Source organism: Lates calcarifer, linkage group LG17 (assembly GCF_001640805.2).
Source record: "Lates calcarifer isolate ASB-BC8 linkage group LG17, TLL_Latcal_v3, whole genome shotgun sequence".
Classification (NCBI taxonomy): Eukaryota; Metazoa; Chordata; class Actinopteri; family Centropomidae; genus Lates; species Lates calcarifer.
The window spans coordinates 5,906,599-5,920,035 of NC_066849.1; the positions used below are offsets into that span (position 1 = coordinate 5,906,599).

Below are 13,437 nucleotides of genomic sequence, written 5' to 3' on the forward strand. Positions count from 1 at the left end.
ATGTCCCTAAAATGTCCTATTATCTGAAGAGAACAACAGCACAATGCTGATTAAATATGAATGTGGAAAATTTGAGCCATTGAGACTGATTGACAAAATGTTAACAACAGTCAGTGCTGGCAGTTTCCACTGCCTCCTTCCTTCCTAGATTTGATAAACCTTATTGTGTTAAATTAAGTTCTTACATTATCTTATATACTAATTTTCACAGAATTTGATACAATACAAATCAATACAAATGAATACTTTAAAATGAGAGTAAATCAAAATGTCCTCCAAAACACAACAGAGTAATTCCTGTACATGGTATGTTTCAATCTGGCTGACATATATATATATATATATATATATAATATATATATATATATAATATATATATATATATATAGCTGTACCATTGCATTGAATGATCTCTGGTGAAGAATAAGAACCAAAAATGCAGCTGAAGGTATCAACAAAAACAGAGCAAAGCGTACCTTAAAGTGGGCTGTTTGTTGAAATGCTCTCTCCTGGATTTTGCGGTTCCAGGTTTGTCTTATTTGTTAAGTAAGAATATGCCAGAAAGAAGCTTCCCTCTCCAGAAGAGCAGCCTTATTGGTCAGACAGACAGCAGGATCTCTCAGGTTCAGGGTCCAATTGCGTACTGCCTCTGCAGTGGCCTGCTGTTCCATCTGTCCCGGTCCCTAACTGCTCACTGTGTGGGGCTATATTTGGCCCCTGGCTCAGGTTTCACAGCCAGAATACTGGCAAGAAGAGAGAGAGTGTGTCAAGGTAGTCCTGGGGAACAGAAGGTAGTGGTGACATTTTTTACACAACCACTATTTGTTAATTAAACACACTAAACATGGAGAACAGTGCGGCAAGGAGACACGCCTGTTGTAATATTTGGACCACACCTATCACACTGAAGCCAGGAGAATTGGGTTTCATATAACATTCAGAAGCCATTAATGTGCATCAGGTCTGGGAAATGAGGAAATATCAAACATCCTGTTGAATAAGTCAGTTACTGGCTTGGTTATGGTTTGTCTAGTGAAGACATCTAACAAGTAACAAGACAGCAGTTTGTCGGTGTTACCACTGTGTCCAGCTGAGCTGACCCAGTGACCCCAGACCACCCACTTATCTGATCTGTTGTAGGTAAGTTATCTTTAAATGGGCCTTAGATGATTTAACTAAAACTAGAGCTGAAGATGAAGGTTCAGCACTGGGTTTGATAAAGGTCAATGCTGCTTACATATAGCATGTAAAGGTCTGAATAAGTTTTTAGGTCTACCCAGCCAACAAATGAGATGGTTTAGACTAAGTGGGTTAAACGGGCACAGGCAGTTGAGGACCACATAGCCTCACTTGGTCTATTTCTAGTCCACTATCACATTTTGTGCTCTCAGAGCTATTCTGGTTCTTCATTAATCTACTGATTACGGTTAAGTGGCAGTGATAAGTCTGACAGTCTATCTACTGTACACACACACACACACACACACACACACACACCAAGTAATCAGTAATCTTCTAAAATCCTACACATTTGTCACCACACTCCAATTAGCAATAACTCTGTGTAAGGTATCATTTAAAAATAACTGAATTATTTAGTGGTGACTCTATAACCTACAGACTTCTATCTGTTTGTGGTGTGTGTAAGAATAGTGCTGGAAAGTTTCCATCACTCTTCTTTTATACCACATGTGCACACCACAACACTATTCCTTGTATCATAAAGTATGTTTATTAGTGCCTGTATTAAGTATTTATCTATGGTGTTTAAAGATGTTGTTGCATGCCTCAGAGTTTCCTCTCTCATCATACCCATAACATGGTCAGGCATTATCTTGACACACAGTAGATTACAGTTGAAAAGAGGAATACATCTGAGAGAATATTATTTCAGTGGTGAAGATCACAGAGGTGGTGAAGCTATTTCATATTAATGACCATTTAGCAAATATCAGTATTACTGTTCAGACCTATTTTAAGAAATGTTGAACCTGCAGTATTAATGACCTAAATTGTGAACAGAAAATACTTCACACCAAAAGCCCTTGTTGTACTCTCAAGAAATGTTATTAGCATTATTTTATCCAGAGTTTGGTCTTAGACTCAACTCAAGATCATGTTTAAAGAGTCATTAGATTCAAAGTTTTGTTCTTTAGGGTAGTGAACGCCCCCTGTCCACTGTAATATTTTTAATCTCAGTCAATGAAAATTGTGTTTTTAAATTCAACTTTGATATTGTAGCAACTATGTAGGCTGTGGCAGAGCAACAAAAAAATAACCATGATCATAAAAATAGTCATGATAATAAATAAAATAAAAAATAAATTGTCCATGCTATATCCAAATAATGAAATAATGTTGATAATAATTAAGTATCATGTGACAAAAGATCAAATCAGCAACGCAAAGAAACAAAACATGAAGGGACGTAACTTTTTCCACCTTTAAAATATCAGTTTATTTACACACATAACTTTGGTGAACTGATACTAATTCATTATATTAAATGATATATTAAAAAAATTCTCAAGTGAATGTCAGTTCCAGAGGACATCAAGTCCAGAGTAACACAAACAAGTGTCGCTTTTTATTAAGATGACTTGTGAGATTAGTACAATTATTTGAATCATAAAACATATATCAAGCTGTTGATACCCTTAGTGATATCTCTACATAAAGTTAATAAGCTCTATTAATATTAGTTTTATTCCATTATTTCATGATTGTTCACACATTTAGCTCCAAATCAATGAAATTAAAATTTAAAGTAACATGTTGCTTTTGGGAAAGATGATTATTTAACAGCTTTAACAAATACATAGCGCAGATTTTAATTATTTCTCAAAACAGTTGCTATTAATTAGTATAGACTGAGCAAAAAACATAAACACTGATGTCAGAAATACTGAAAATAAATAAAATGTATCCGCAGTGCAAAACACAGCCTCATATATTTTGAATAGATGTGGCTTAAAATATAATAATACTAAAGTATTTTCAGTTATATTAAACTGATAGATTGTACTGGATTGTTTCAAAATGTCACTGACTAAAGCGCACATTTTGGTCAAATGTCAGTTAAGTGTTAAATAGTGAATAATGTGGTCAGTGATGTGGTTGAGTGATAGGTGCTGCAAAAAAAATGTTTCAAAAACTGAGCAAATCAAATATGTGAATATATAATAATTTTCAAACTTAAAGCATTCATCAGTTATGTTGAGGGTGCAACTTGTGCTCTCAAAAACAACATAACAGCAACCCAGAGCATCTATCGAGTGTTCTGTGTATGAGTTACACATCATCACTAAAAACAGAAGCTGATTAGCTTCCTTGACTTGATCAGCAATGATCTGGCAAAAGAGGATTATTTTTTACCATACTCAACATGTCTCAGTATACCCTTTACAATGCTTTACCCAACAATGCTTTACCCGCGATTGGTGTGGAGGGGCAGGGAGGTCATCATGGTACTCCCTGGGTCTTCACACTGTGCCCTGTCAAACAGTCAAACAAGTAATGGATCAGTTTGGACCTTATTATTCTACCTTTCCATTGTTGGTCACTATTTTGTTGAACATGTCCTCTAATGATGTCATTTTGAATAATCAAACAGGTTCCTGTAATAAATGTAATCTACATATAGAATGTAATGTTAACTTTAGCTTATCATGACTTTCTGTAACTAGTGGTGCTGTTGTAGCCTTAGTCAGAGGTTTACTTACTTAGCTCAGTGAAAAACAGGCACCACCACTCTCCAGTTTGTCCTGTGGTCATCCATCCTTCTCATCTGGTCTGGAGCAAACACGTCTTCTCTGTCATTAAGGAAATCCGGGCACAATGAGAAAAAAAAAAAAAAAGTTAGTTGACTCATGATACAACAGCTTTGCTCTATCAGAGGTGTAATCCAATGACAATAACGCTACTGATGTCTTAACAAGTAACATGAAGACTTACATTTGTTAATGGTGCCATTAAGCACTGATTTACCTTTGTCTGGTAAATCACCTACACCTTCTAAAGAAAAAATACATACAACAGAGTGAGTGAGTAAATCATTTCTGAGCTGTTAAATAAGTGAAATTAAAATTTGCAGACAACTTTGTTAATGTTGTTAACAATTAATAATTACTGTCAACTTACCTGTATGGGCATCTATAGCTTAGTTAAAAAACATTACATTACATAATTAGTTATATTGTATGTAAACTAGTTTACACTGTTTCTATGTCTTTACATAAAAGGCTATAACAGGTCATTTTCTTTGCAGCTCAGACATTCATACTTACCTTTTCTCAGACATTGTGTCATGAGTGTACATTACCTGCAGTGTTAGTTTTGTTTTTCTGTTTGTTTGTTTTGTCTTGTTGGTTTTTTGATCTTTGGCTTCTCTTTCCACAACAACTCCACTAATACTGTTGAAGTATTTCAGGTAGCAGCGCTTCGCACTGTTCTCTTGCTGAAAAAAGGCTCTGCTGTGGCATTCTCCTGAGCCTATGTGGATTTTTTGCAGGGTCGGAGTCCAAAAGCATTCAGAGACTCTCAGGTTAGATTGACAGGTAGAGCCATGTTGAAGTTTGCTCGGGCAAGGCACTGGACCAAAAATTGCTCCCAATGTTTAGGCCAGTGCCTCACATGGTAGCTTGTTGCTACTGGTGTGTGAGTGTGTGTGAATGAAAGGCACATTTTAAAGTGCTTTGAATGAAGGTGCTGCAAATTTTAGAAACAAATAATAAAAGCAAAAGTTGTCTTACCTGCGCCGTCGCTGTCCTCCTCGATGGGGGCTCTCCATGGCAGGTATCCCTCAGGTCTTCTCAAGGCCATGTCCAAGCTTCAGGTTTTTCCTTAGTATTGAGTTTCTCCGGTGGTTTGGTTCTTCAGCAGGATCCGGTTTCACGATGTCTGTCTGTCCGTGGCTTGTTCACGCAGTCACGCACGTGCGTCACTGATTGGAACGTGGCCTAATTCGTATATAAGGACAACTCATCAACTGGAACTTTCCCTTTGCACCTAAACTTGACTCGAGTTGACTTGTTGCAAATCAAAGCTGTAAAAAAAAAGCGAACTTTTGGAGGATTGCATTGCTGAAAGAAACAACTGGAAACCGGATCCAAGATTATATTATTATAAAACTTTTATGTATCCCTTACTGTTACATTGTTAACATTAAGAAATGCTTTAATATGTGATATTTTGAATATTATTCATAAAAAATCTTTCATAAGTTTAAGGAGGATATTGTAATCATTTTAATTGATAGCTTATTCATCTGGAGATACGCTCATGAAACGTGTAAATTGTTTCTGTATTTTCAAACAGAACCCAGTGGTCAAACTATCATTCAAACATTTCCATAAAAACTTTACTAACAAATGTATATATTTGAAGTCAGTTTGATTGGGCATTTCAATTCAGCAAATTTTCAATACAAAGAATAATAATTGGCTATGTTTATAGCTGGAGGTGTCCTGTTAACAGTTTTACAGATATCTCTTCTATAATGGTTGCTTGTGTCGAAAATACTTTTCGGGCATAAGCTTTCACTGCAACTGGCCACTGGAAAAAACTGCTGCAAGGCTGAGCGACGGCACCGTATCCAGGTCTAATAATACATCCATGGTCGAGGCAAGTAACGTTAATACTAATACATCCAGTGTATACATTCTGAATGAAACGTTTAACATCGACAAGTTTATATACACGGCTTGTATTTTGGCTCGTTGTTTCGGGATCTTGCTTTTAAACTGTGCAAAAGGAGTTCCAGCAACAATCACCATGTTAAATGTCAAACGCTTCGAAACAATAAACAATTCTAACTATTAAACAGCATAGCTTTGTGCTTAAGAAACCGATTCTATTTCTAACCAGCTCAACTACAGTCATTCACTTACGAATTGCGTTTTCTCCCAACAAGTTTGTCTTCTCAGGACTGCCGTTGCTCCATTATGATTGGACGACTGGAGAACATGGCGCTGTCCGCGTAATTGTGAAAACATCATGAAGAAAACTTAAATTACGAATTTCGCAGGACATAGCAGAGTGGGTTTGACACTTTATGATTTCAAAACGCTATGTTGCAGTTATTATTTGGCCTCCTGTGACGTCCAGCACGGAGAAACTAGCCGTGTGCTTTCCTCTACATTAGCTTGCTCGGGTCGCTAACAGACCTGCTAACGTTGGTACAGAGGCTTCATCTGTCAACTCATAACAGTAAGTGAGTAAGGGTCCATCTCATTAACCCGCAGTGTTAGTTTGTCTGGCTTCTTAGAACTGTATTGTAGGGATTTGTTGAGATTAGCACACATATATTCCTAAGTTTATATTTGCATGCTAGGTGCATGTCTGTACTTTTCTGTGTGAAGGTGTACACAGCTATTCTTCTTGTTCATCAGGGAGTGACCAGACTGGTAGCAATGAAGTGAGAATAGATATCGTCTGGGATTTTGTTCATCATAATATTACGGTATTCGTCTGAATGGGTGCATGACTGCCTGTTATTTAGTTGACCATCATATTACGTTAATAATACTGTTTGTCTTATATTAAACACTTCAAGTTATAGGTAATCCAAAATAGTATCCCCTATCATTATAAAATTAATGTCTAAATTAATGATTTGATATTGTTTCATTTTGTGCTTTGCACGTAGTCAGTATTTTTTTTTTCAGATGATTACATCCATTCACTAAAAAGTAATTATTTCCATCTGTAATTAATCTTTCTCAAATATATTAATGATTTTGTCTGAAAAATGTCAAAAAGCAGAAGGTATTCAATTTACAGTCATATAAGACAAGGAAAACCTGTAAATGTTTGCAGTTTTAGTTGGTCAAACAACTAATTTATTATCTAAATATTTTCAGAATAATTCAATGTCGATCAACATGTTCATCAATCCACTGATCATTTCAACTCTATAACAAACAAAAGAACATTAGAATTATCTGATAAACTAGTTCTCCTCCAGTATAAAGACACAAGCAGGTACGTATATCTATCCTCAAAGGCTTAACTAGTACAGCACCATTCAAGCGCCAGTAACAGGGTTACATAATTACAGAGGAGAATTTCTTAAAATCTTAAAAGTGTAATTGTCCAAACTGAGAGCTGTTGTCTGTTATTTATGTCTTTATTAGAACTTTTCACATTTTCCAGCCGACAACATGCCTGCCTTCCGACAAGTGGGAGAGAAGCAACTTCCTAACCCTGTCCTGTGTATGGCATGGTCTCCTAAACGGGATCTGATCGCTCTGGCCAACACAACTGGAGAGGTAAAAGAATGAAGTTTTCTTTTAAGCCTAAATCATGTCTTGTTGTTGTTTTTTTATGGGTTTGTAATCAAATTCCATTCCATTTGTCCATAGTTGTTACTACATCGCTTGGCTAGTTTCCAGCGTGTTTGGAGCTTACCACCTAGTGAGTATACTGGAAAGGAGATCACTGCACTCGCCTGGAGACCTGATGGCAAAAGTAAGGAATACCTAGAACAGTACAACATTCCCCCTTTTTGGGTTGCTTATTGATCGGATCATGAATTGATAATATTTTTCATCATCTGTTCAATCCTCAGTATTGGCCTTCAGCCTTGGAGACACCAAGCAGGTGGTCCTGTGTGGTGTTGAGAAAGCAGAGATCCTCCATGTGTTTCCAATGCAGAACCCTGTGACTTGCATGCACTGGATGGAGGTGATGGAGGAGAACAGGTACACATGAGGCTCAGGGTTCAGACCAGTTTACATTACGGATGTTTAACTTTTAAGAATAATGTGAGCTGTTGGTGTTTTTGCTGTGTTTCAGTGCCCTCAGCTCCTTTTACAACTCAGAGGATGAGTCTAAACTTTTTCTTCCCAAATTACCAACACTCCCCAAGAGGTAACAACTGCATTAATTACACATCAGATTATAAGAAGGCATCTCCTTGGGTTGACTGAATAAACATTTGTCCAAACTTTTGTTTTTTGCAGCTATAGCACAACATCAAAGATTTTCAGGTGGGACAGTATTTTAATGAATAATTCATCAGCCCTGGATTTGTATGTTTTGATTGTTTTTGATAGAAGCTGAGAGTATCATTTGTTTATTTGTCTGTGTTACAGTGAAGAAAAGTCTGATGAGATAATGAATCTCCTGGGAGAAGTCAGGTAAATTAAGTCTAACATTTAATCAACACACAAAACAGTTGTGTCTAAGTACTTTTAATGTAACCTTGTATTACATCAGTGAATTTTGTTTCTGTGCAGACTGAATATACTTGTTCTTGGGGGAGATGATGGATTTGTGGAGCTTTATGCCTATGGGATGTACAAGATCGCAACTTTAACAGGGGTAATTCATTCACAACAGTTGTTCTTTACATCTTTAGGTTATATTCTTATATATTATATATTTTAATCTTCAGATATTGTATATCTAATATATGTATATTTAAACATCACCTAATTTTATCTGTAAAACAAAAAAATCTAATATCAGATCTCACTTAGTCATATATGAAGTGCATTACAATGAAGTATGATTAAACTGTTGTTCCTTTTTAATTGAATTATGCTTTCTAGGTATCAGGAACGTGTCGCAGCCTGAGTCTGTCCAGTGATCTCAAGTCTCTCTCGGTCATCACAGAGGTGAGGTCTGCTGACAACAACCCAGAGATCTGCTACATCCAGGTGAGATTCTTGAATTATCCTCATTGTCTGTAAATGTTCTTTTTTCTTCATGTCCTCATCTGTGCTCTAACCTGCATTATTATTTCCTTATTTAACGGTCCAGCTGGACACAGCATTGTTATCCGACTGTCTGCCTGAAGTCACCAGGATGGCACGCAAGTTCACCCACATCTCCACACTGCTGCAGTACCTGCATCTCTCACTTACATGCATGTGTGAGGCTTGGGAGGACATCCTCATGCAGATGGACCTTCGACTCACAAAGTTTGTTCAGGTCAGTAGTCATAGGTTGTTGTCCAAATTGGCTAATAGAAGAGAGTGCTAACAAATGTCTTTTTCTGCTTTTTTTTAACAGGAAAAGAACACAAGCACTCAGGTTCAAGATGAGTTTCTGGAACTTTTGCTGTGGGGACAGTCAAGGTGAGAAAAAGGCCATTTCTGCTGTTAGTGTTTGTATAGTACAGGGTTTCTGCAGGACCTTAAAAATGCAATAAAACGTATTTAAGAGTTAAAATGTCTTACAATGTCTTAACTATATATTTTGACATTTACTGCTTGGTTCAACCCTGTTGAAAACGATGGATTTGAAGCCTGCTGCACTCTGTGTAAGAAAACACAACAAAGGGCATAAAGGCATTAGAGTCACACGAAAAGTCAGAGAAACAAAAGCTGCTATGAAAATAGGTTTAACTGCTTTTAAGAGATTAGCTCTGTTTGTGTTTTAAATCATGTAACATTTGTAATTTGCTTGCCATTTGTTCTCTGCTCTCATGTAGCCCAGAACTACAAGCTCTTCTCATGAATCAGCTGACAGTCAAGGTGAGAGCTGGAGGTGGTGCAGATGCTTCTGTTAGAACTCAAACTTGAATTTATCTTATTTCAGATATAATTTCCTTCTGATGACTCTTATTCTAGGCAGTCTCTGATGTGGTATTACAGACACATGTGGCGCTACAGCTGAAAATCACATCCTTTGTTTGTTGTTTATATTTTTTATTTCCATCACAGGGCCTGAAGAAGCTCGGCCAGTCCATCGAGTCCTCTTACTCTAGCATCCAGAAGCTCGTGATCAGTCACCTGCAGAGGTATTCTCAGATTTTCACCTCTCCTCAGTGCTGCCTGCATCCTCAGTGTTTCTCATGTTAACTCTCTCTCCCTCCTTTTTGCTCGCTGCAGTGGCTCTGAGGCTCTGCTGTATCACCTCAGTGAGGTGAAAGGCATGTCCCTATGGAAGCAGAAGTTCGAGCCCCTTGGTCTGGATTCAGCAGCTATAGAAGGTACCATTTCCCCAACCTGCATGATTAGTAGAAAGTCAGCCTTTCATTATCAAGAACCACACGTTTTGTGTTTTCAGGTGCTATCACCGCAGTGGGTTCCTTTTCTCTGAAAGCCAATGAACTTTTGCAGTGAGTTGAAATATTTCTGAATCCATTTGCATCTCTTTCTGTGTTCATGCTATTTCACCGATCGCTGTATAATCATCGCTTATATTTTGTCATTTAGGGTGATCGACAAGAGTATGAAAAACTTCAAAGCCTTTTTTCGGTGGCTGTATGTTGGTAAGAATAAAAGTTAGTCTGTCAAATTACAATGAAAGCTCAGGACTTTGACTTGTAGATTAGGTTTGAAAAATTGTTTTAATGTTCAAACTAGTTTGTTTTACAGCTATGCTAAGAATGTGTGAGGAGCATGTACCACCAGAACTCAACAAGGTGAGTTATCAGTTTCTGAGACAGAGATTTGTGATTTTTAAAGTCTTCCTGTAATTTTATTTCCCTTTTTTAACATGTTGATTTATCCCTTAGATGACTCAGAAGGATATCGCCTTTGTTGCTGACTTCTTGTCCGAACATTTCAGTCAGGTCAGATCAGGATAAAAGCACTGTAATGACAATTAAATACTTTTGTTTAATATATTTATTGACTTTTACAAACTGAGTTTAATTATTCTCCGGTTTAACAGAATGAAGAACTCTTTGATCGCAAAGGAAAGTACTTCAATGTGGAACGAGTTGGTCAGGTAAGTGGTTTTGTTTTGTGCTGTTTCAAGTGGTTTTGAATGAAATGGCTGCTCTCTCTCATTTTGCTTTCTCTTTCACATGGGCATCTACAGTACCTGAAGGACGAGGATGATGACCTTGTGTCTCCACCCAACACCAAGGGAAACCAGTGGCTCAAGTTTTTGCAGGAGAGCACGCACCTGAAAGGTGAGCTATGATTGCTACACAAGAAGTGCGGGAAAAAATGTGATGAAACAATTTGTAATTTTGTAACCACATTTTAGAGGAAGGTAACTGCAATGCAAATGTAACTAACAGATAAAATGTTTGACTGGTTCATCTAGAGAGTCCTTTGCTGTTTCCTTCATATCCCCAAAAGTCTTTGCACTTTGTCAAGAGGATGATGGAAAGTGTGATTGAACAGTGTCTACAGAAACCTGCGGTGAGTTTTCAGCGATTCTCACCTTGCTCTTTCCCACATCATGCATCTCTTTCTTTCTAACCATCACAATTAAGCAAACAAGTCATCTCTCCTTTTTGTTATACCAGACCTAGGGACAGTTAGGAGACAGCTGTCTGATGATCAGCTATGCTCAAGCTCAGGGGATGTTAAACAGTCTGAGGTGTAGCTTGCACATCCTGTAGCCACAATACAGCTTTTTGACCAAGGCCAGTTAATGAAGTGTTTTGGTAATTCTATGTCATTGAATAAATGATGACTGAATTTTCTTTTTCGAGTGTAAATATTTAGGTGCTTATGAAAATTACGACTATTCTTCCATTTTACATGTCACTTATTCAGTGTTTGTTTATTTGCACGCAGGAAATAATTGGGAAGTCTGTCAACCAGGCTGTCTTTTTGCCCCTGTACACTGTGCCAGAGAGGTATGATCGTTAGTCTCTGTTAAAAATCTACATTGTTTAAAATATGACTAAATTAATGTGATTTAAGTTGTTTCTTCATATCCGTTGTTTTTCCAGCTCTGAAAACACTCCACGACTCTTTGAACTTCCATCTTTGTACGTAAAACACAAACATCCTGGAGTTTCGCAATAATCTATAACGGTAAAATAGCTTTTGTATAATGATATTTCTTGGTCATGATACAGGTGGAATGACAAGAAGGCCAAAATGCATTATGTTGTGTTCTGCATGCCAGAGATTTCACCCTGCAAGCTGTACCTACTACGGAAAGGAACAGACCCAAACAGGTACATTTCTGTGATTATATGTGTATGTGTAAGTCATTTTTATGTATTTGATCTGTTTTCAACCAAATTTATCTTGGTTGCACAGACACATCCCCAACAGTGTCATGTCGATTGACCTCAGCCACCACATTGACAATGCAGATGATGACAATGCTGCAGCCCAGTGAGTGCCTCTCATGTCATTCCTACCATTTAATTTGTTAAGCAGGCAGAAATTCAGTTCAGTTCAAATTCAGTTTGATTTAGTTCCTTTGCAGGTGAAGATGTTCCCATCATAACGTTATTTGATTCTCTTGTTAAGGTCTGAGTATGTTTACAGCTGCCTAGATGCTCGTTTCTATGACGATGAAATGCTAACTGTGGTCTTGCAAGGAGTAGAAGACAACAGTTGGCATGTCCTAGCTCAACTCCCTCTTGCCTCCACCCTGAGCTGTGAGACTGAATTCAAGTGGGAGCCAAACCTGAGGTGTGTGGGTGTATGTGTGTGTGTGCATTATTAGTAATATTGCCATTTCATAGTAATAATAACAAATAATAATTATTCTCCCCACTCTGAATATTCAGTTTGTTTCACAATCACAAAATGGAAATACAATTTCAGAGTTAGTGAGTGTATGTTGTAATTTCTCATTCAAGCAAAATACTGATTAGACACATACTCATCCTCAGGCTCTGAGTTATAATTATGTGGAAACAAATAACAGATAAAATGTCTGTCTCTTACATTCCCTTTGCTAAATGCATAATCTAGGAAACATTTTCATGGTGCTGGACCAGAGGTGGTTTAGGCTATTCTCTAAAAATATCAGGGAAAAGACCTAACGTTAAGGTACTGCATATGTCACTGGTATTGTCAGGTTGGACCAGCAGGGCAGTGCCATCCCGTGCCAAGGCTTGGTGTTGGGAAATCAGTGGCGGGAACTGGAGAGCATGAAGGCTCAGTTTGTAGCGGTCAATGGAATCCGCAAAGTGGCCTGTGTGGTAAGTCAAATTTCGATCTATTACTTTCCAATATATTTTTTCACACTTCTCTGCCAGAGGAGTCATGCCAGTGAATGAATGTAATGGACTGTTTCCAGACGTTTACTTTTTCTTTTCTGGCAGCTAAGTGCCAATCTGAGGCACATTCGTGTTTTTGAGATGGACGTAGAAGATGAGGATGAGGAGGGAGCTGACTCACAGAATGCCAGTGCTGACCAGGAAGGGCTGGAAACTACAATGACCAGCCAGGGGCAGGGAGAGGAGAGAGAGGAGGCTGAAGGTGAAGCTGGAGAGTGTGGTGGAGATGGGTTTCAAAAAACTGAGGAGCATTTGGAGTCAGAAGAAGCCCTGGAACTCTCTTAAGGCTGAGACACAGAAAGAATCTACATAAATACAGGGACTTGACTCAATCTTTTGTTTGTTACAAAAGATTTTTTTTTCACAATGTTCTGAAAAATATTTGTTTGTATCTGAGAATAAACAGGTTTGTGTTTATTTTTTGTGTCGTTCATTTTTCTGCTTAATCTTTTCAATTTAGATTTTTAAAATATAGTTTATAATATATAATATTTCGTTCATAATAT

The 13,437-nt window shown here is 37.5% G+C and overlaps 2 protein-coding genes across 11 annotated transcripts in view; one reads left to right on the top strand and one right to left on the bottom strand.

The window, feature by feature from the left end:
• palld (palladin, cytoskeletal associated protein) overlaps positions 1-642 on the bottom strand; it is a 51,753-nt gene extending 51,111 nt beyond the window's left edge. For all 4 annotated transcript variants that reach the window (XM_018669915.2, XM_051076968.1, XM_051076967.1 and 1 more), the window contains exon 1: positions 477-642. The gene's annotated coding sequence lies outside the window, so the exon portion shown is untranslated. The remainder of the gene's footprint in view (positions 1-476) is intronic.
• Positions 643-1,123: 481 nt separating this feature from the next.
• On the top strand, positions 1,124-13,348 carry anapc4 (anaphase promoting complex subunit 4). 7 transcript variants are annotated; one of them, XM_051077321.1, is made up of 29 exons: positions 5,921-6,207; positions 6,390-6,460; positions 7,134-7,268; positions 7,362-7,467; positions 7,568-7,700; positions 7,795-7,869; positions 7,962-7,988; positions 8,094-8,138; positions 8,238-8,322; positions 8,553-8,660; positions 8,764-8,934; positions 9,016-9,080; positions 9,437-9,479; positions 9,669-9,745; positions 9,837-9,937; positions 10,015-10,066; positions 10,164-10,219; positions 10,326-10,372; positions 10,466-10,522; positions 10,624-10,680; positions 10,774-10,867; positions 11,005-11,102; positions 11,484-11,545; positions 11,642-11,680; positions 11,771-11,872; positions 11,958-12,035; positions 12,174-12,338; positions 12,730-12,853; positions 12,977-13,348. In XM_051077321.1, the coding sequence occupies exons 3-29, from the start codon at positions 7,161-7,163 to the stop codon at positions 13,214-13,216; spliced, it is 2,415 nt and encodes an 804-aa protein (XP_050933278.1). In that variant the 5' UTR covers positions 5,921-6,207; positions 6,390-6,460; positions 7,134-7,160; the 3' UTR covers positions 13,217-13,348. The 7 variants fall into 7 exon arrangements, with proteins under 7 accessions (XP_050933279.1, XP_018525439.1, XP_050933278.1 ...); XM_018669921.2 differs by having other exon boundaries at positions 7,153-7,268; XM_051077322.1 differs by lacking the exons at positions 5,921-6,207; positions 6,390-6,460 and adding an exon at positions 1,124-1,140.
• The last annotated feature ends 89 nt before the right edge of the window (positions 13,349-13,437 follow it).